The 23,410-nt window shown below is 41.5% G+C and overlaps 1 protein-coding gene across 1 annotated transcript; it reads right to left on the bottom strand.

Annotated features, from left to right (window-relative positions):
* Positions 1 to 8,636: 8,636 nt before the first annotated feature.
* Positions 8,637 to 20,019, bottom strand: ZFAND5 (zinc finger AN1-type containing 5). The gene is made up of 6 exons (XM_041746241.1): positions 19,374 to 20,019; positions 15,015 to 15,174; positions 14,482 to 14,593; positions 13,740 to 13,843; positions 11,121 to 11,246; positions 8,637 to 10,288 (listed from the first exon to the last, which is right to left on the bottom strand). Exons 2-6 carry the CDS (start codon positions 15,163 to 15,165, stop codon positions 10,140 to 10,142), a joined length of 642 nt encoding a protein of 213 aa, XP_041602175.1. The 5' UTR covers positions 15,166 to 15,174; positions 19,374 to 20,019; the 3' UTR covers positions 8,637 to 10,139.
* Positions 20,020 to 23,410: the final 3,391 nt, after the last annotated feature.

Below are 23,410 nucleotides of genomic sequence, written 5' to 3'. Positions count from 1 at the left end.
TTGGCCCTGGTTTGGCACATAAATCTAGTTCAATTCTATCCACAGGAGTGTGGGGAGTCACCTACAGGTAATTTACAACAACAGGTTACACTGAAGTTGAATTGTTGGTCACCACCGAGGGGCTGTGGCCAAATCACTTGATGGCCCAGCACATAGCAAATACTCAGGTCAAAAGGCTCCAAGAAGAGAAAACTAACTCAGCTAGTAGGCTACTATCTGAAGGCAGCTGTGTCAGCTGTACAATAGCTCATCCCCACCTCCCTCAGGAGGTCCCCCAAGTCATTACATCTCTCATCTTAAGGAGAACTCTGTCACCTTGTATGTGAGTTAGCCTACTCTACATTTGCTCTCTATAGCAGGGGCATCATAGATCCTTCTAAACACCTACCAGAGGTCTGCATCTCCCCTGGGCCCCCCAACTCCACCCATCGGGGGCTACAGCTGATGACCCTCCTGCAACCAGGCAATCTGGCTTGGATAAATATCAATCTGAGGGTCTTCACTGCTAGAGTTCACTCCATGGTTATAGCCCTTTCCCTTCCACAGGAGGGAGATGAGTCGTCCTGTTTATGCAATAATTTAGTGAGAGCTGGACATTGATGTCTCCTTCACTTCTTTCCAGCTCAGATCTTCCTTAACTTGGCCAGTGTGTGGGGAGTGGGCATGGAGTGAGGGGGGTAGAGTGGAGGTGAGATGGCAAAGAGAGTGTGCTCGTATTTTTAAACATCAGCACCGATTCTGTGTTAAATGCTGTAATCAGTTCTTTGGATGTTACTTCATTCTCGTTCATAACTGGAACAAGAATCCTGAAAAGTCCTCTTGTAGGGCCCACTTGAGGAAACAGAGGGGTTAAGTAACTTGCCTCGAACCACATTGCTAGTAAGAACTGAAGCAAAGACTGGAACCCAGGTCTATTTTCAAGGTCCTCCATTTTTCTACCACATTGTTTTTTGAGGCACAGTTACTTAAGGATGCCCAAACTTCTCATTCAAGGACACCTCTGTCTCACTTGGGGCGTGGTGCCCTTCCTCTGTTCCTGGGAAGACCCTGAGGCCCACCTCTCTGAATGATTCTGTCCCATCTGTCATGGGATCCAAAAGCCATTCTGATAATCCTTTTGCATTCCGGGGCATACGTTCATGTGGCCCTGGGTTGCGTGTGCAGAGATGAAACAGACTCGGTGATAACCACATATTCATATCTACCTTTGATATACTTACTTTTAAATAAGTGGGTGTCTACTGTTCTGAAAATGCTTTTGAACATGATTCTGATGTTGCATCAGAGACCCCTGGCAGTGGGTATGCTGGGAGTTGTCTGATAGCCCAGGCCTGGAATCTTGCTCACTTTTTCTAGACAATGAAGAGAAAGAAAGATCCTTTATTTCCACCACCTTTCCTTAACCCTTCTCCAGAGCTGGGGAAGGGTGACTACAACTTTAAATAGCTTCTCTTCAAGGCTGGTAAATTAAAAGAATATCAATGCACGAGTAGGTAGGATGGGTGGAGCACTCAGGCAGAGAAGCTGTAGAAAAGTGAGCAAGTGCCACGAATGAATTTTAAAGTGAGATTGGTAAATCGGCTTGGAAGCTTAAAGGAACAGCATTTATCTTTTGGGTTTTATTGTCGAGTTTCACTGAATCCCAAAGAACCATGTATGTAAGTGGTTACTTTTTGGAAGGATTTTCCAGGTGAAATATCTGAACTAAATATTGAGAAACCAGTAGATACAACCAGAATGGGTTTGCTCCTCTGTTAGCATCCTGCAAATACTCTAACATGGCATTAGAAGCCATGGATAGAAACAACACATACAAAAGTTCTAATGAGACCATGTACACTTTGAAATGGGGATAAATGTATAGATACAGCAAAGCTACATTTACAGTAATTCAAAAACTGAGACACTGGACTACCCAAGTTTACCCATATATGGTAGGGGGCTAGTTTGCGGGAGAGGAAATGTATATTCCGAACAGTGTTTTCCAAATCTGCTTAACAAGACCACTTATGGGAGAGTTGTCAAAAATCCAGAATCTCTCAGATACTCTGATTCAGTGGAAATGAAATAAGATTCAAATGTGTGTGTGTGTGTGTGTGTGTGTGTGTGTGTGTGTGTGTGTGTAACTCTTCAGTTGATTTTGGTGATCCACAGGTTTGGGAATGGATTCTGCTAAAAGATTTAGGCTATGTTGTCACCCTTAGGCCTCAGTTAGGCAAATGTCATCCATTTTCAGGTCTGGATCAATGCACTGGTCAGGACTGTAAGCATTGGAAGAGATTCAAAGATGGATTCGGAGATATCCCTTCAGGAATAGCTGCCCAGGCTGCAGGTTCCAGGAGAAAGGTTGCACCAGTAATAAAAGTGCTGTTGTACTGAACTGACTCAGAGTAAAACTTCAACTTCTGTTCTATTTTAGCCTTGGAAATAACAGCTTAGAGATGGTTGTGTTTCTCTCCACCACACAGAACACTACCCTGACAATTCAGCCCGGGCTGTGAGAGGACATGTGGACTTACGAGGTTAATACAATCATTATTTAAGAAGACACACTTGAAACTCCCATTTCTTGGCTTGTGAGCATGTTTATCATGCAAACTATAATGTCTCGAGACCCTGGTCTGGCTTTGAGAGGAGTAGGAGGGATATCAGGGAAAAGCAAACTAAGATGGCAAAGCAAGATTATTTTTACACGGACTGGAGGACTGTATTTGTGACTCACCAATTCATTTCCTCTCTCAGTCAATGGAAACAGTGCCGATGCCACTAACAGGAGAAAAGGTACTACTTTTCTTGGAAACACTGTCTCAGGCAGCAGCTGAGCTAGGCAGCTTTAGTATCCCTGGCTTGTATCACAGCTAACTCCCTCTTAAAATACTCAAGTATCTTCCCAGAAAGGCCATTTAGATCTGGAGTCTTCCTTGAGTCATGGATCTATTTGAAAATTCTACCAAGAAACACAGACACCAAATTTTGCATGCAATTTCAGGGATTTATGGATCTTCGCTTTAAAGTTGTCAGCCTTGGGACACCTGGGTGACTGAGCAGTTGAGCTTCTGCCTTTGGCTCAGGGTGTGATCCTGGGGTCCTGGGATCGAGTCCTGCATCAGCCTCCCTGCAGGGACCCTCTTTCTCCCTCTGCCTGTGTCTCTCTCATGAATAAATAAGTAAAATCTTAAAAAATAAAAAATAAAAAAAGTTGTCAGCCTTGCAGAGAAACCAGGGGTGGGATTTTGTTTTCACTCCACCAGATTAATTTTAGTCAATTGCAAAATGGCTGGTGGTTACACTGCACAGACCAGAATCTGGCTGCTTAGACATCTGTTGAGCATGTCCCTGGCAGGGGTTATTCACTGTTTTAGTAATGTTAAAATACGGAGCCTATATCAAGTGTTCACAATGTGCTTGAACACTAAATGTGTTACATGTAACATCATTTTAATCCTTAAAAGCTTGCACCGGTGAAGGCATTCAGATACTCTAGATTAAGTCAGTTTTTCAGAGTTACACAGTTTTTGAATCACAAACTCAAGCTGACTTTAAAGCTAGTACGTAAGATCGACTCCAACACTTTCCCACCCTGAATTGAAAATTTTACTCTCCTCCTGAGATAGTGGCAAATGTTGTAAGGTGTATTAGCCTTGGGAGAAGAGGCTTCAAGCAACGATCTATACCTGGCGATGTCCAACACTAATTCTGATCACATATCCTCCAAGAAATCAAGTAAAAGAAATTTACTTTCTCAGTTCTAGAATCCACATGACCACTTAAGCAATTCACATCATTGTTCTAGTTCATGATTTCCTGGAAAACTAGAACCATGTCTGCCTCACTTTTTGGGTCACACTCCACATGCCCAGGCCATGGGGGAAGCTCAGTATCAAATAGAAGACCAGTTTGCCCCTCTCTGTTCTCGAATGAGGATAACAACCTCAGAGATGCAAACCATGAGAACCCTCTTGTGTCAACTTTAATAGACCCGTTTAATCTGGTTTCTATTACATATTATATATCTAGCTCATTTTAAAAAGCAGCCACTGGTCTTTAGCTCAAATGCATGCTACTGAACAAGTAACTTTAGAATAAGTTTGAAATGCTGTAATTGAGTGCTATGTTCAATTCAGTTTGGCTTTCTGCATAGCACTGGGAAGATTTGATCATTGGTTAGCTGGGACAACTGACTAGGGGTCCTCAGAGATGCCTTTCTTAGTTCAGAAAATTCTTGATCCCTATTAAAAATTGCTACCTTTAATCTATTTAAAAACTTCACTTTCTTTTAATCAAAGACCAAAATAAACATGTTTAGCACTTGAATACTGAAGGGCAATACCTGAATATAAATACATATTTTGATGCCGATTGACTGTACTTTTTCTAACAGGAGTCATTATTTAGGAAATCTCTCATGTCTCGTTTTGTCACCTGCTATAATCTAGCCCCTAAAAACTGGTTATGCTGTTCCAGATATTCAAAACAATCTAATTTTCATGCCAACCAAATAAATAAGCTGCAGAATAGCTGAAAACGAAACTTGTTTAAGCATATGTAATTTTAGCAGACATTTAAATATAACACAAATGGTAGAGGCTAATGGGTGGGGTGGCAGATTACTTATTTGTATTTAAGTATTATAATTTTTATAGAATCCATTTCACAATGACAATTTTTAGTGCACGACAACACTAGAGGCCAAATATTTTTAATCTGTGGATGATATTACTAAGCACATGGGGTGCATCTAGGGGAGGGGTTCCTTAAGAAACATGACCCTAGTAAGGAAGTACTTTTCTCCTAAGAGCGGATGTGGAAACAACACCAGGGTTAGTAAGTTTTTTTTTTTTTTTTTTTTTTTAAGTACTATCAGTCCTTGAGTTTCTGTAAGAGCAGATGTGGTGCCACACAACAGAAAATCTAAATCATACTTGTATGGTGTTCTCATTTGTGTGTTTGAACACATTTTTTAGTGACAGGGAGGGGAGAGGGCAGGCATATTACGTAGCCAAGATCAACTACCACTTTTTAATTTGCCATGAATTACACGCAGGTTCAATTTGAGAAATTGACTCAAACACTAGTGTTTAAGTTGAGCTCATCTAGGTTAGTTTATATATATATATTTTTTTTGATTCTTGAGCTCTAAAGGGTGCTTAATGCTACTTAATGTACAGATCTTCTACTCAACTAAAATTTATAATGTGTTAAGATTTCCTGTTAACTTCTGAGTAAACTGATAATACCCTAATTCCTGAACAGCCGTGGTTACATTATCAATTTTTCAGATATATACAAGCTGAGGTTCTGTGGTGATCACTGCAATCAAAATCTTTAGGAAAAAATATATTCAAGACAGATTAACTAACCAGAAAGTGACCTATAACTTGTCATCTTGCTATTAGGTATAAAGTGAGGTATGACTTTATAACATCATTAACTATGCTAATAAAGTAGTACATTGTTGCAGAAAAAAAGAAAGGAGTCCTACATTTATGTTATAAAATAGTATAACTTTCACTTCTACAATAAGAACAGAAATGTGCTCTGAGGGGAAACACAAACAGGGCTCTTTGGTTTTATATGAATTAAAAACCAGTGTTTGTATATGGAAATAGCTGAAGGTATCGAATGGCATTTTTATATTTTGCTGTTCACGTATGTTTGTTTTAAAGATTGTACAAACACAAGAAACTGCTTTGTCAAATTTCAAGTCACTTTCCATACCTGCTGCTTCCCCCTCTGAAACCCTTCTATGCAGTTTAAGGCTACACAATGTTAACAACCAGCAACCACATCCATCATTCTCTCCAAAATTATCAGCTAATATTAATGGACAAAAATCACTCTAAGAACTTTGCATTCAAACAATTAAGCAAAGAGGAGTTAAATTAAGTCTCTGAACACAATGTTTACATGACGTGGAAGAGATAAAACAGCCTTTCCAAGTTTTGGCAGTTGCCTAAAATGTACAAGTGTCTTTGGAGTGAAGGGGATAGGGCAGGATGTGCAAGGCTTTGCAATATTGGTAAGTTAGTTTTTGAACTCTGAATGTGTTACTGCCTCCAAAAAAATACAATTTTAACACTAAATTTTTACAATGCTTAACATGTTACCATTGTATTACTTAGTAGACATTTACCCTTTCATAGTTACTTGCTAAGAATTTCAATGGTCTTTCCAGGTTCTGGAAATCATTACTCTAGGACATTAAAATTAGTAATAGCTCAAGAAAATGAGAAGACAAGTCACAGACTAGGAGAAAACATTTGCAAAAGACATGTCTGATCAAGGACTATTGTCAAAATACGGAAAGAACTCTTAAAACTTAACAGTAAAACCTGATTAGAAATTGGCCAAAGACCTCACGGAAGATATATACATGGCAAAGAAGCACACAGAAATAATCTCCACATCATGTCATCAGGGAAATACAAGTGAAAATGAGATACTACTGCACAACTCTTTGAATGGCTAAAATTCAGAACACTGACCAACACCAAATGTTGGTGAACACGTGGAGCAACAGGTTCATACATTGCTGGTAGGAATGCAAAATGGTACATCCACTTGGAAGTTTGGTGGTTTCTGACAAGACTAGACATATTCTTATCACACTATCCAGTGTTCGTACTTGCTATTTACTGAGAAGAGCTGAAGCTTTTATGTTCACACAAAACTTACACACCAGTTTAAAGTAGCTTTATTCATAATTGCCAATGCTTGGAAGCAACTAAGAAGATATCCTCTAGTAAGTGGATGGATAAACTGTGGCACTTCCAGGCAACAGATTATTATTCAGCACTAAAAAGAAATGAGTTATCAAACCATGAAAGGCAGGGAGGGAACTCACGCGTGTATTCCTAAGTGAAAGAAGCCATTCTGAAAGGTTACATACTGCATGATTCCAACCATATGACATTCTGGAAAAGGCAAAATTACAGAGACAGTAAAAAGATCAGTAGTTGCCAGGGGTTAGGGTGAGGCTGAGGAACAGACAGATTTTTAGAGCAGTGGAAACACTCTGTATGCTACAGTGATGGATACGGATCACCATACACTTGTCCAAGCTCATAAAGTGTACACCAGGGATGAGCTGTAAACTAGGACCTAGTGCTTATCATGTGTCAACGTAGGTTCAACTGTTTTAACAAATATACCACTCAGGTGGCAAACGTTAACAGAGGAGGCTATGCACAGGTTGGGGACAGGGGAAGCCTCTGTACTTTCAATTTTTTTGTGAACCCGAAGCTGCTCTAAAAGGTTAGTCTTTAAAAAGTTAATAGGGCATACTTAGTATGTGCCAGCCACTGTCCCCATCCTCATTCACAAATCCTGATTCTGGGATTCACTATCTTCTTAACCATTACGCCATACTACTCATAAAATAAGTTCTTTCCTTCAAGAATTCATGCTGTGGAAGTCCACTGCAGATCAAACCCAAGGCTCTACTTTTACAGGTAAGGCCCACAGACTAGATCAGATCAAAGGACCAGCCCAAGGTCATACAGTTAAATCTTATGATGGTCTGCCTTAGTAAAAACACTTTTGGACTGGGGTGTGTGCAGAGGTGAGACTATATAAAGAGAAACGTGGTATATTGGTATATACTTCAAATGATCAAAATCTCAGGGTACACTCCAAAGGTAAAGCCCACTTAGTCTTGCCTGAAGAATATTCAGGTTTGAATCAAGTCTAGAACTGTTATCTTCCTAGCTGCCTTCTACTTTCTCCTCAATCAGCTGATGCTCCTGACAGATTTAATTCCTTAACTCCAAATCTGTTCCAAATATTGCTTAAAAAATTATGGAAGCCCTTATTACTACTATATCATGCTGCACAAAGTTACAGACCAACAAAGGGCCCATCATCTTGCCATCAAAATCTTCTTTATCCCCCAGATACTACTTTGATTCAAAACTCTAAGACTTAAAATTAATCCTCAAGCAAATGTTGACAAGATGTAGCACTGAGAAGGGAAATGACTGTTAAATTTTGGAAAAAAAAATTGTTGGCCTTCTTAATACCATAATTTTCACCTCAACTGTGTTTCTTCAGTACCTTCATATTTCAGATTTGTTATCTCATAGATTTCCCCCAGTCGGAGCAAAGGTAACAGCACCCAAAGAACTGTGACAGATAATAGTGAACCAGGGTATTTCCATTTTAAACTCTAGCACTGAAAAGTTCTGGTTCTGCTTTTGGCTTCAGCTACCCCATGGGCCCATCTCTACATTAGAACCAAACCCAAAACAGAAATAAAACTATGCCTGTTTTTGTAAACAAATGGTCATGTCTAAAATGTCACCAATAAAGCAAAATAAAATGGAAAAAGTAGATAGGCCATAGTTGTTAAAATTCCATTCCTTTCTCAAGTTCAAAGATGGTTGGGATCCTAAAGAGTGCCTATTCATTTCTGCAAAAACAAACTGCTCATGGTGTACCACACTTGAAGTTTCACAAAATTCAACTTATGGTTCTCACTTGAACACATCATGTTCAGGGATGGCAATTAAAAAAAAGTTACAATATAGCCATGCAAAGTCTACATACACAACTACGAGGTTGAATATGAAACGTTTTCTAAACTATTCCCCTTTATGATTGCTAACTATGGCTTAAAAACCCAATGGACAAGTGGAAGCTTCCCTCTGTACATGGCTTTTATTATTTACATAATACAATATAGCATCAATGCTGAATAGCATGATTATGTGCAATACATAAATATGAACTATCTGTACACATCTGCAGATCTAACTCAGAACTAAGGTACATAATAATTGAAAGCAAAACTGAATGCTTTAATTAAAGTAAAAACTAGGACTGAACACTGCAATAAATCAGAAGTAGTGCCTCGTGTACATACGTAACTATTTACAGATGAAAACAGGCATTACCACAATACTAATCTAACTATACTCATTTATATATAAAAAAACACAAGTTTCATACATCACAAAAACCTTCCATTATAACACAGAAGTGATATTACCAGACAAGCATCGGTGAAGTATACTGCCTCTTCTAGTTGTTATTGTACAATGCTGTAGATAATGCAGCCCATGCAATACACCCAAGAACACTAGAGTCCTACACCCAAGTACAATTAATATGATAAAGCAGCCCTCTGCAAGTGGTGCTGGATACCGCTAAGAAGTCTACTGCAGCCATGTTGGTTATGATTCTCCATGCAGAAGGGTACAGTTACATTAAGAACTGAAGTCTTGAAAAAAGCTTTGAACATTCTTTCTTGAACCAAAACATTCAACAAAAGATGCACATGAAAAATTAACTTTTCAGATACCTTTGCAACTTAAAATTCAGATGCATGTTATTCGATAGAGCTGCTGTATGTAAAAAACCAAATGTAGTTTTAATTTCTTCTTGTAAACAAATTAATCCTAGTGCAGTTCTGTGCTACGCAACATTTTTAGCAATGAGAGTAATGCAGACATCTTCTGGTGCAGGCCAGCATGATAAGCTCCAAAGATAGCTCAAGACCCTGTTGGCCTGATGGCTTTACTCATGATAACCAGTTGCGATGTTTACCTTTTGTAGAAGGTCTTATTTGACAGCTTTTAGAAGACAAATTAACCAGGCTTACATATGGCACCATATACTGGTTTCATGGAAAGGTCTGATCCTCTTTATAGCTTTCCTCCTGCTTCCAAAGAACACGTTGTGGAAATTAACAGGGTGAAGTTTAACTATGGTAGAAGTAGACTGCCAGTCCTTTTCTGGTGTACCATTTTTTAAAAAATACAGGCACATAACACTAGCCAAAGATTATACCTTGATTACATTCCCAAAAGGCAGATATGCTGCAAACATGCAGAGATTTCATGTATTATGTTTGGCACGTGGGAACGAAATTTTGTCCCTATCGTCTGTGTATTTCAATTTGCTGTGCAGATTTTCATCCAATTTTATTCAGGGGAGGGCATATACATTTTGTAGGGCTGTATCTATCCATTTCTGCCTGTAACAAACACCCAAACATCCTAAAATTTCAATTATAAGACAGACAAGTGTAAAGTAAAACTCTGGAGAACATCAAAGGAAAATGGCCATGCATCTGCTCTTTAATGTTTTCCTACGATATATTAAAATAAAAACAAAGTTTCAGTCTCTTCACAAGTAGTAATTTATATTCTCTGGATTTTTTCAGCCACAACAACTGGATTCTCTTTTCTGATTTTTGCTGCAGCTTCTGCTTTGTAATCATATGGACAGTTGTGCTTGTCAGAGTAACGGTGAAGTCCACAAAACAAATTTCCACATCGGCAGTCAAACCCTGTATACACAAGAGGAAGTAGAGTCACTTGGGAATCTGCAGTAATTAAGGAGGCCTCAGTCACTATAGAAAAGGAACCAGATTTTCATGGTTCTCTGTAACATGAAAGAAGAGTCTGCCACTTTCAATTGTGAAAGAACTTTCAGTCTCTTGACACAGTGAGAAATTCAAGTAACTATCCTTCCAGTAAGTCCTGTAGATACCATAGAGCAGAAACTACCTAGGTCTGGAGCCAGACTGGGCTCGATGCAACTCCTCCTACCACACATAAACTGGGTAATGTTTCCTCAAGTGAAAACTAGGGAAAGAGAACCATAGGGTTCTGAGATTTAAAGGGTACAGTTAAAAAGTATTTTAACACTTTGTGCCTGGCTAAAAGATGGTGCTTACTGTTTAGTTCAGCTACCTTTCCCTCAGAAGGCCTGAAGCTAATAAAGAGTTTTAGAGAATTAGAGAAACAATGGAAATCAAACCCAATTTCTCCCCACATCCTGCCTGCTTTCTAGTCCACTCTGGAAACTTTGTTCCTGAAAGTCAGGCATTTTGCTACAGGTGTTAAGACTGACCAGTCTCTTAGGGAGCTCCTGGTTATACTCTACCAATAAAATATGCATTGTTTTACATGTTCCATAATAGGGGCAGCCCCGGTGGCCCAGCAGTTTAGCGCCGCCTTCGGCCCAGGGCCTGATCCTGGAGACCCGGGATCAAGTCCCACATTGGGCTCCCTGCGTGGAGCCTGCTTCTCCCTCTGCCTCTCTCTCTCTCTCTTTCTGTCTCTGTGTGTTTCTCATGAATAAATAAATCAGAAAAAAAAAAATATGTTCCGTAATACCTGTAAGGCCAACTTTCTTTCTGCACATAAAACATCTGTTCTTCTTTGGTTTGGGCAACTCAGGAGCTTTTTCTTCACTTTGAGAAGTACTAGGCTGAGAAACTGATGGACTGGGCTGAGTGACAACTGAAAAACAAGGGTGAAAATGAGCTATTTGTTAAGAGTTCATGGGCTAACAGTTATTTTAGTAAAAAAAAATAAATTTAAAAGAAACAGTATGATTTTTAGTGAAAATATTTATGAAGCCTTTCTTAAAAACATGTGTTCTAAACAGAATCTTCTACTTTAATATCAAAACTTCCTTCAAATCTGAGAATTTGCCAGTCAACATATACTTGCTTCTCTAAATGTTGTAAAATGATTACTCCATTCAAATGCCTTTAAACTCACTCTTAACAGCTAGTATTAGGGAACAAAATCCTGTTTTAAAGACTTGGGAGATGTTGGTCATATGCCCAGTTTTCCCATATTGCAACGGACTAATCGTGAATTTCCTAATTAGGGCAGTCACCTTCAGTATTACTGAGTATATCAGGTTGCCAACTCCTAAGGTACTTGGTTATAAAAAGTCATTTTAGTTTTATAGTGATACAAAAGACTGTATAGACAAATCCAGCAAATTTCAATAAGCTCAAATCATTAAACCCTAATTAACTTCAGATCCCAACATTTTGCAATATTCACTTTGCCATTTTAACAAGTGCTTTATGTGGTCAATGTAGAAAATCTGAACAGTTCTTAGAAAACTTTTTGAAAGATCAGGCAAACAGTCTTTAGGACTGTGTAAGTACTTGAAATTTTGACTATTAAGGAGTCCACAGGCAAAACCATAATTTTTAAAGCACAGCTTTTATTTACATTGCAGTAGTGATCTAAAATGGGTATGGGATTTAGACAATGAAAGATATGATCTTTAAAAACAAGTCCCTGTTTCTCCACCTAAAAGGGCTTTAAATTTTAATCCATATAAACTTGTCAATATGAAGATTAAAAAATTACAGTTCACATTAAAGCCCACATTACCAGTAGTTATTTAAAAAATACCAAATTTAATTCTACTTCTATAAAATTCAACTATACCAGAAACACAGAGTTTTAATATTAATCCAAACCCAAAGAATAGCAAATTTAAGTATGCAGTGCTAAAATTATTGCTTAAACAATAGGCCAGCACTAACATTATAAGCATAAATCCAAACTCTAGAGTAAGCTAACTAGGTTTCAGGACAGCTTACTCAAACTCTCCCAATATATAACTCATTTACATTAGTAACATACTGGATGAGTGTAATAGCTTAATATTAGACTAGAAGAATACTATTCTACCTTCTACTTATCCTAGTAGCCTATTATGACAACCTCAATACAATTTTTCTTGATGGTAAGATGGTGAGGAATAACCTATGGGAATATTTGGGGGAGGGGTGTGTGAGATAGCCACTTCCTTGGCTATATAAGTAAACTGAAGAATGATTCCTGGGACTTACAGGGAAGGGGAGTTAAGAAAGGAAAAAGATTCAGTAGAGGCAAAGAGGGACAAACTATAGAACGCCTAAGAAAGAATAATTACGGAGGCTAGCTACAGATTTAAACCAAGAATACTATTCCAAGGTCAGAGTAATTTTGTGTTAAAAAACAAAACAAAACAAAACAAAAACACACACACACAAAAAAAACCCAAACAGAACAAAAGCCTCACAAATGCACTAATTTGGTCACAGCTTTCTCAGAAGGACTGAACTCATTTCAAAATATTAAATATAGATTCACCTGCTGAACTCAAGAATTTTTACCTTAACTTCACAGATTAACATTGCTATAGTTCACATAAGCTTTGCTATATGATGTTAGCAGAAGCCAACCTCCAAAGCAGATTACATATCCACAAATATTATTTCCTCACAATAAAGTTTTAATGTGTTCAGTCAACACTGCAGCAGGAAATAATAAACTGATTAAATGAATTACATGCCCTAAAAGTATGGAGATACTTGTTCTAGGGTCCAGCATAGGTAATTCAAAACAAGTTAATCTCTGGCAACATGAGAGCCACATAGCAGAGATTCAAAGGCACTAAGTGGGGGAAAAAAATAAGCCTTTCCACACTGAGTTTTAAACTCTCACAAAATCTGATAGGGATCCTACACTTCTTCAATTTGGAAGTTTTTTATTAGTGTTCAAAATGTACTTTGTTCTGAATATTTTCTACAATACTGACAACATCAAGACTGATACTGCTTTCTTCACAGTTTTGAAATTAAATCTATATAATTTCCTGTTTATGAGTAATACTTTCTCAAATGATTTAGAGACCTTTAAAATATATTGACAAACTACCTTTTAAGTTCATTAAATTCTTAACATTTCCAGTCTCCAGATTATAAATTTTGCTGATTTGTGGGACGGGGCTAAGGAGGGGGGTATGGGTAGAGAAGAAAGAAGAGTGAAGAAAGACTATTTTATACTTGAGGGACTTTAAAGATAGTGGTTCTTGCTTAGCCTATATTTTATAGCTCTCTCTCCAATTTAATCCTTCGATGGGAAGGAAATAATCCCCTCACCAACACTTTTTTGCACTACCAAATCCAGAATGGAACTAGTATTAAACAAAAAGCATACCTGGCTCTGACACCTCTGTTTTCGGGGTAGTTATTTTGTCCTCTCTTGAAATGCTCATTTCTGTCATTTGCTGAGTTACAGGCAAGGCAGCCACAGGCACATTTCTATTTGAGTTCAAGCAAACATTTTTAAAGATGTTAAGGGTACTTCTTTGCGAGATAGTAAGTTGTCAGTTCAACTTTAAATTATTATTTCCAACATGGTCAAATGGAGCTAAATAATCTAAAAATTTAAGAGTATGGGATGCCCAGCACACATGGTTGAGAATAAAGAAAGAAATTTGATAAATGGCTCATCAGTTCAAGGCTGCATATTTGTATAGGTTACCATATTCTATTATAGCCAACTGGGAACTTTTAGCTGTGCCTGTAATTTCAGGGCAAAAGGGGCAGCTTTGCCAAAATGCCATGTGTAGCATTCTAATATATAGTCTGCAGAGCCATACTCTCTACAATCCCTAAATCTCAATTATGAGAAAATAAAAGCACAGCTTTCTCAACACAGCATCTTTGAGAGTATCATGGAGTGTGTTGTAATATACATTTCTATTCAATGACCTGTGAGATCAGGTATTAAAAGAACCCTGGAATCTCAGATTGTGGAACACCAGCAAAGCCAAGGGCATCTGATGTATTAACGTCCTCATTATATATGAACATTCATAATTAGAATGGTATGGATAGCATGGATATCTTTATTTCCTCCTTGAATGTTGTAAAAACCCTGAAATGATCAATCTTACCTTGACTTTTCAGATGTGCTGCCAGCAGCACCTTCACAGTTGTTTAAACTTGTGTCTGCTCTCTGTACAGATGCAGAATCTGAGGTAGGACTGTTGGAACCACTAGCTGTTCCTATTTAAAAAAAGGATTTGTAAGAAAGAGCAACACTACACTCAGTATCAAGACTATTAAGTAAGTAACAAATACTTGCATTTAATTAGGTTAGTGATTTAAGCACTTCAACTGTGTTGCAGAATCCTATAATTAAACAAGTATCCAAACAAAAACATCTATGAAAAAGTCACATCCAGTCACCATAAATATGAAACAAAACCTCAAAATGGAAAATGAAAAAAACTAGAAAATGCTTGTAGATAGTCATTCATTCCTGATGTAGTTGTGCCAAGTACTTGGGCTGCTGCTTTAGTTTCAAGCTTTTCTCAGGTCTTCTCTCCTTGGGCTCCCAGCATAGATTCCCAGTCTTAGGCCCCAATTCTTGGTTCTATATTTTCTGTCCACCAGTCTTCAAATGGATTTTTCCTTGGAAACTTACCCATTGGGCTCATTCTGCCACTATTCTGCTGCCTCTGAAGATGTTCTTTGTAGCAAACGGAACACATTCCATTTGTCCTAGGATTCCCATAAAAGCCACATCCTGTACTACACAGCATGGGCCCTGGGGTCTGGTTAGTCTCCTGAGCCATATTTTTCTGCTATAAACAAAACAAAAATAAAATTTTAGAAATTAGCATGTTACCAAAGTAAAAATCACTAAATTAGTATGATAGCCACCAGTATACCTTTGTTATTTCTAAATAACAAGTTTGTCTCTAACAAAAGCCTAAATTATGGTAATCATTAAAAAGAGCAGGCCAAGAAAATTATGAACATTTGTTGCTTTTATGAAACAATGGGCATTAAAGAAATGGTCTTTTACTTCTTCTATCACTATGATCTTTGTTTCCATTTCTGAAAAGGTCACTCAGCCAGATATCAGAATTACATTTAAATCAATTTGGGCAATTGGCTTCTTAAAGTCACTTTTCTGCTTTCCTGCACTAGACAAGACCATATCAAATGATACTTCAACTGGCTAAAAATATATAAAACGGAACTTACAAATGAAAAAAGACCTACAATGATCACAATTAAGTACCAACTCCTGATGGCTACTGGTGGTTCTTTAAACTGGCTGTATGTTGGATGTAGCTCTAAAGCGTTCTTAAAATACCTTATAACATACTTGGCCTCACCAGTAATTCAACAATTCTGCTATGAGGTAGAACTGTACTTTTAAAAATGTTGCCAACACCGTTACAGAACACTGAAAAGAGAGCTGGTAGATTATCTAGCGTTTCCAGTTACCTTAGCACCAACACCAAGAAGTGAAGCTCTTTAAGAATTTAGGGGTCCAGCTACTCATGAAATTCCTTTTAAGTTCTGCATTAGAGGTGTGAAATCTGGGTCTGAATACTTTAAAGCCAGTGCCCAGAAACCTGCAAATGCACAAATTATCAGCTATATATTTCTCCAGCCAAAGGTTCTATTAAAACTTTACACAAGTGCTTGTCTTCCTCACATCAGAAAATGAAACCTTTGAAAGCTCTATTTCAATATGGCAAAATAAAGCAAATGTGAACACACCTTTAATAACTATTAATATCCAATGCTAGGTTATCAGAAAGAATTTCCTACAGCAAGCATACCTTGTTTTTCTGGAAGACTTTTAAAATTGGCACAAATACAGTAACGCTATCCTAAATTCAGTAAATTTTCCTAAGTGAAAATACACATAAAGAAAAATTTAAACTATGGAAGGTTTCTGTATCACCTTAAAATACATATGTACAAAAAAAGCATATTTGAGAGCATAATTTTATTAAAGGGAGATTGTGTGCTATACCTTGTGGTGTCATTTAAATGTGCCTTAATGTTGACAATGGAGATTACTTATGATCTGCTGAGTTCCGAACATTTCAAGTAAGTGCAGGTAAGTACTTCAAGCTAGAGATTGCCATCTTCTAGAGTTCATATGGCTTTTCCCAACTACCATGCATTAGAATACATTTTTAGTAAGTTACTAAAAACAAGGTTTTAACAAGTATTTAACACTTCTTACCAAAATCATAAAAAGGGGTTAGAAGACTAATCAATTTTCACCTGGCCAGAATCCCGTCAATATTTCTCAGTTAAATGATAGTAATCTTTCCTTTTGTTAGCAAAAAGAAGTATTTCAGCCAATCAAGTTTATGTGGAGGATGATGGAGAACCACAAACTTCAAACATAGTACTTCAAACATAGTACTAATTTAGTAGACACGGTCTCTTTAAATAGTAAGTGGAATTTAGCTGACTCATTTTGGAGCAGGGTAGTGTAAACATTTCAACATCACTTATGAAGTTTATTAATAAACATTTTCAGCTGGGTTTTAAAATTTTTTAATATGGGCAAAAATGCTTCAAATAATAAAATTACGTATGCATTTATTTGCATGCCCCCCACCCAAATGTGTGGGAATCAGCCCTATGCAAAAAGTTCATTCCTTGAAGCCAGTTTAAGAATTCTGCTAGTTCAGTTTCTATCCTAACCTCCAGAGTCATCTGACAGTGGCTTTATAAGAGCAAATTGGTCTAAATTTTAGAGTCATCCCATGTTAACATTAGTGAATCCAATTCTTACAATCTTTTTTTTACAAAAAAAGAGAGGGAGGGAATCTCATCAATGATTTTACCCACTTCGACTTGCCAAGTATCCCACCTTTCCTTCTTCAGAAAACACAACTACTTTCAATTCACTATAAATAGCCTGCAAGGGAGACACAAGAGACCCCAAGACATCAGTTTTCCACAGCTTCCCATCTTGTAGACTTTTCCCCCCCTAGAAAGCCAGCTTTTGAACACCATCACATGTGCAAAGCTTGCCTTAATATTTCTCAGAAGCTTAGATCACATGGGCGAGCGCTTCAGCCTGTCACAAGGCTGCAATGTGACAGGCTGAGCTGGATGGAGGCTCTCACATAAAGCCTAGTCAACAGGGGCCTCTGAAATCAGCTTCTATTTATATCTTAGAGCTTGCCAACTCCTACACAACCTCAAGAACTAAGGATGCTGCGTTCATAGATCTAATATTGTGGGAAACAAAACAAAAAGATACCATTAAGGCTGCTACAATTTTCTTTTTCTTCTTAACGTAGGGAGGGCCAGCGAACAATCTCTCAAATTCAACTAAGAAGATGCATCATTAATCACTCACGAAGCCAAAATGGTCAGGGTTGTTTATAAAAACCGAGCACAGTAAAACGAGCACCCAGGCAGAAAAAAATCCTGATGTTTAAATCCTTTGGCTTAGCAGCAATTTGGGGGAGAGGGTAGTTTGCCATTAGGTGCTGTTTCCCTCCTGCTTGGTAACATTTTAGAAAAAAACAATTACCATTACTATTTAGTACCTTAAAGTTTTGTTGTTAGAAACTTGTGCATTCCTGGGTCAGCTCTATCAGGTACAGAGGAAATGTTTATTTTTATACTTTGTATAGCTGAAATGTGTATTTTTACAGTTTGTGGCTTCCTCTCATAGTTTAAAGAAAGCCAAAACCTAGGCATGTAACAGAAAAACTCTCCAGCCTTAAATATAAAGAAAACAAAGGCTTTTTGCACCTATAGAATTTAGTTTTCAGGTGCATAGGTTAGAAGATGGTAAGAATGCCTACTCACTTGGACTTGAGACCGGAGTTCCAGTCTCTACTTTACTTCTAACTAAAAGCCAGTGACCTTGGGCAAGTCCTTACTCTCCGCATCTGTTCTCTCTTTGCCAAAAGGAAGATTTACTCTTATTAATTTTAAAGTCTCCTTTCCAGGCTTAATACCGGGCCTGAGATAAAAAAAAAACAGAGAATAACTACAATAAATTTTTTTTGGGGGGGAAAACATTAAAAAAAAAAAAAAACTTGTAAGATAAAAATTGCAACGTTTTCACCCATTAAGTTCTAAAATCCTACTTTTTAAAAATAAGGAACAACATAAAATCAAGTTTTAGTTTGTTTTCAAGTCTGTAAATTACCCCAAAGCCAGGTTTAAAACCAGGGGTTGTGTGACCCATATACACACTTCTTTATCCTAATGTCCTTAAACCAGATTCTGAGAAGGCATTCAATAAAAATAACATGGGCCTTTCCTCAAAACACAGCTCCACCAAGTGCGTGGAAAGCGAGCAAGAATTTCACGTTCACCAGCCTAAAAGCACGAAACAAAGGGGAAGGTGCTCCATTTCCTTCATGAAAGGGATCTCGGGCGAAAAACGCAGCGCCGCTGGCAAAACTAAAACCACGACGACAGAAGATCCCCCTCAGCCACGTTCCAGCGGATTTCCAACAAGCCCCGGACCCCATCGGTCCCCCCATGCCCCTCTCTAAGCCGAGGCCTGGCTCGGGAGAGCCCAGCAGGGCCTCCTCCAAAAACCACTGAGTCATGCAGAACAGCAGCTCCGCAGGCCGGGTCGGGCCCGCGCCGACCCCCGGCACCGACCGGCTCGGACCGGCTCCTCGGAGGCGGCGGCGGCGACCTGGGGGGCGGGGGGGGGGGTGCGGGGAGCAGGGGGCCGGGGGCGCGGCGGCCGCCGCGGCCCCTTTGTCTCTCCGGGTCCGGCTGCCCACGCCGGGCGCCGCGTCGAAGGCGGCGGGGCGGCCGCGGAGGAGGCCCGGAGCCCACACGCCGGGCATTGTTCTCCGGCCGGAGCGGGAGCCGGTGCGGGCGAGCCGGGGGCGCCGGACCTCGGGCCACGACGGCAGGATGACGCCTCCGTCTTTGTGCTTCCTGAGCCGGCCGGCTGGGCCCGCGGCCGCCCGGTGCCCCCCACTCCCACCCCCCGGCCCGGCACGAGCCGCCGGGCGCCCTCCCCCCGCTCCGCACCACTCACCCTGCGGGGGCAGGAGCGCAGGAGCCGGGCTCGCGCGCGACGCCGGCGCGGTGGGGCCGGGCCCAGGCCTCCGGGAGGGACGAGCCGGGCGCCCCGGAGCGGCCGCCGCGGGCCGGGAGCGGGGCGGAGGCGGAGGTGGCGCTGCCGCCGCCGCCGCGGGGTCCTCCTTTGTTCCTGCAGTAGCACCGAGCGTGGCCGGGACACGCCGGAGCTCGGGAAGTGGGAGGAGGGAAGCGGGGGGGGGCAGCGGAGGCGGCGGAGGGGGGACCGGAGGCCGCGGCGGCTAACGCTGCTCGCGGCACTCGCCCGTCGTCGCCTCACGCCTCCGCCGGCGGCGGGTTGGGCCGACTCCGAGGGCGACCGGGACGCGCAGGGGGCAGGCCTGGGCGCCGCGAGGGCCCGCTGGTGGTGCTCTCCGTCGCCTCGGCTACGGCCGCGGAAGTTGCGTGGCTCCCGGGAGCGAGCGAGCCTCAAGTCCAGGTGCACACGGGTCCCGCGCTCCGGCCGACTGACGCGCTCTCCCCGCCGGGCTCTCGGGCAGTGAGGGGAAGAGGGAGGGGGCGGGGCCTGTGCGTCAGCGAAAACCCCGACGGCGGCGGCGGGGAGCGCGGTGACGTCGCGGGCCCGCCGCCCCGCCCCCCGGGCCCCGGGCCCAGCCCAGCCCGGCCCCCGCCGCCCGCCCGCCGCCCGCCGCCCGTCGCGCGGAGCCGAGTCACTGGCGGGGCCGCCGGCCCCAGGGTGGAGCTGCGAGGAGCGAGTCCTGTGGAGAATGCGTTTCTATTTTTAACCCGATTGTCCGCCCTCAGCCTTCCTCCTTCCGATTTTCTCGCTCAAGCCCGCTTCTCGCCATCTGAGTTCTCACGCTTTGTCTCGAGCCCTTGGCCGACATTTCCTTTTCCTCCCTACTCCCCTAACCGCCGCCCTCCGGGCCCCCGCCCCCGCCCCCGCCCGCCCCGGAGTTAGTAGGAGAGGTTTGCCTCGAGAAAAGGAAAAGAGCTCCTCTCGCCAGCTTACGAGGCCTCCCCGGCCCCGTTGCCCTGAAGCCCCTTCGGGCGCTCAAGGGTCCCCCCCGCCCCGCGCGCCGGAGGCCCGGTCGCCGCCGGGCAGCGGCGGGGCAGGCGGCGCTCGTCGCCCGCCCAAGGTCACGGGTGGTTGTGCCGAGTCAGGGAACGCTCGGCCGACTGGCTGCCAGGCGGCTGGCCCGGGCGGCCCCGGCGTGGTTGTTCGGAACAAACTGTTTTGGCCAGACTGTAGAATCCCTGGAAATCGACTATTCCAGCAGAGCGTCGTGAACTAGGAAAGCACCAGATGTTCTGCTCAAGACATTTGGAGTTGAGGGACAAACAAGCTAGACCTGGGGCAGAGACCAGGCCGGGGGCACAGTTGCAGGAGGAAGTTCAACGGCACGGAGGGATCGGGCAGTTGAGGAGTGAGGCGCAGGCCGGCCCGGCCGGGCTCCTTCCCGCAGCAGCAGCAGCAGCAGCAGCAGCAGCAGCAGCGCCGGCAAAACACCTCCTCACAGCTGATCCCTCCCGGGCACTTCAACTCAAAAGAACAGTTACTAAGACAGAAAGTGCTTCTGAACTTTGGTCGTCAACAGTGGCCCTGCTGAAAAGTAGAAATGATGTTTAAGGGCTTCCAGGAGCCACCGTTAGAATGGAGCGACACAGGTCCCTCCTGTGTTTCCCCAGACTTGCTGGTCAGAGAAATCACCTGGAGTGACTATTTTGAAAGATTCCCAGGCCGCTCCCCTGCTCCCCTGCAGGTGCTTTTGGTTGGTCTGGGGTGGAGGAGCTCAGGAACCTGTTTTTTTTTTTTTTTAAATTTTTTTTGTTTTTTTAAAGATTTTATTTATTCATGAGAGGCACAGAGAGGCAGAGACACAAGCAGAGGGAGAAGCAGGCTCCATGCAGGGAGCCTGACGTGGGACTCGATCCTGGGACCCCGGGATCACGCCTGAGCCAAAGGCAGACACTCAACCGCAGAACCACCGAGGTGCCCCAGGAACCTGTATTTTTAAGTAGTTCTCCAGGTAGTTCTTTTTTGTGTGTGTGTGTGATTTGGGGAGAATGCTGTCCTGGTGCCGCGTGCCAAAATTTCCAAATCTGTGCCACAGTAAGGAGAACACGGAGAACATAACTGAGCCTTCCCTTTGTGATTTAGGGTTATTGCTGTGGCCAATTAATGTGTTAGAGATGGAGGTGGTTTCAGTCACAGGTCCCCTGATCATTGGACTTTATTTCCTCGAATGAGTGAAGCAATTAGTAAAAACATAGCAGCTACCATTTAAAAACTGTTTTCAGTGCTGAGTTTTCTCTGTTTAGGGTCTCATTTAATCTTCACAGGAAGTCACTGAGATAGGTACTGTTGTATCCATTTTTACAGATGATGACTAAAAGGAATGAGTGACCTGCTTGAGGAGCTGAGGGACTGGGAGGTGATTTTTACTGAGAACAAAAATAACTCCGAGATTTCTCCCTCCTACACCGCACCCCCCACCTCGAATTTTAGTTATTAAAAAAATGAAACAAGAAAATTCCTGAAGAAGCATATTTGGGGGGGGAAAAAACCCCTACCAACCAAAGAGTAATAAAGCAAGCTGATTAATTTTTTAATAATGTATTGCATAATCTATGTTATGTAGCCCTTTCTGCTAATTCATCCTCTCCACCAACCATTTATAATTTTCTCTAAAGAGACTATTTCAACCAAGAATGTGGCTGGTATTTTTTTTTAATGTTATTTTTTTTTAAATTTTTTTATTTATTTATGATAGAGAGAGAGGCAGAGACACAGGCAGAGGGAGAAGCAGGCTCCATGCACCGGGAGCCTGACGTGGGATTCGATCCCGGGTCTCCAGGATCGCGCCCTGGGCCAAAGGCAGACGCCAAACCGCTGCGGCGCCCAGGGATCCCCTGTGGCTAGTATTGAACCTAATTTTAGCAAGATTCCCCTCCAGCAACTGCCATACTTGTTCTCAAAGTGTGATCCCCGGACCAGCAGCATCAGCAACATCGGGGCACCTGTGAGAAATACAAATTCTCAGGCTCACACACGAGACCTATAGAATCACACTCTGTGGGTTTGTCTAGTGATCTGTGTTTTAAGTCCTCCATGGGATTCTGATGCACGCTCAAATTTGAGAACCACTTACTCCTACTATACTGCCAGTTGATTTATCTTTTCGATGCTCATACTGTGTGAAGGGAAAGGGCTGAAAAAAAAAAACTTTTTCTCATCTTACTGGTGTAACAGATTAGGGAATACGCTTCTAAGGAGTTTTGTTGCTGCCATTCTAAATTTTCAGATGGATTTCTAAAGATAAACTATAAAACTCAAAATATTTAACAGAATGCTCTTAATATGAGTATTCAAAAGGGCTGTCATTCTGTGGTTATCAGAGAAGGCTGAAACCAGCTTCTGGGAACAAGATATCAGGGAAAATGGGCATTCTGAAAATGTGGTGTAATCAGTTAACTGTTCAACAATACCTTTTTTTTGTAGAATTTCATTACATAGGACATACCAAGGTGACTGATACCTGTCCATTCCTAAGGACTCGCTGAAAATTATTTATTTCCATGAAAGGGTTTTTGCACACTTACTACATTCTAGGCACCCACTGACTGGGTGCCGAAATATAACTGGTAGGAAAAAAAAAATGATCTTAGCCTTGTTCTCTTGGACCTTACCGTCATGTTGGGGAGAAAGACATTAACAATATTATCATATAAGTACATAATTATGAACAGGTAAATATTTTGAAAGACAGATATAGTATGTTGTGGGAGCATGTAACAATGACAATGGACACTGAAAATTCGCCCAAGCTGAATTTCATCACTACTCATCCCCATTGCCGGTGAAGCCAGGCTTATTTCCTTAAAGTAGTAAACCATAGTAAACTGGTATGCCCTATGAGAAAGTTGAAACACTTTGTATTCTGCTTAAGAATCCAGGTAAAGTTATCGCAGTTTTGCTTACTTTTTTTTTTTTTTTTTTGTAATCTAGGCATGGGCTAAAAAAGAGAATTGATT

This window comes from Vulpes lagopus, chromosome 2 (genome assembly GCF_018345385.1).
Source record: "Vulpes lagopus strain Blue_001 chromosome 2, ASM1834538v1, whole genome shotgun sequence".
In the NCBI taxonomy this organism is placed as follows: Eukaryota; Metazoa; Chordata; class Mammalia; order Carnivora; family Canidae; genus Vulpes; species Vulpes lagopus.
This window is presented reverse-complemented; position numbering and strand designations above follow the sequence as displayed.

What these genes read in the sequence shown, in the direction of transcription:
- ZFAND5 (XM_041746241.1), bottom strand. Translation starts at nt 15,165, where the DNA reads ATGGCTCAGGAGACTAACCAGACCCCAGGGCCCATGCTGTGTAGTACA. An exon ending in AGCACATCTGAAAAGTCAAG is followed by an intron (nt 13,844 to 14,481) that starts GTAAGATTGATC and finishes GAACTCAAATAG; the next exon opens with AAATGTGCCTGTGGCTGCCT. An exon ending in AAAGAAAGTTGGCCTTACAG is followed by an intron (nt 10,289 to 11,120) that starts GTATTACGGAAC and finishes TTGTGTATACAG; the next exon opens with GGTTTGACTGCCGATGTGGA.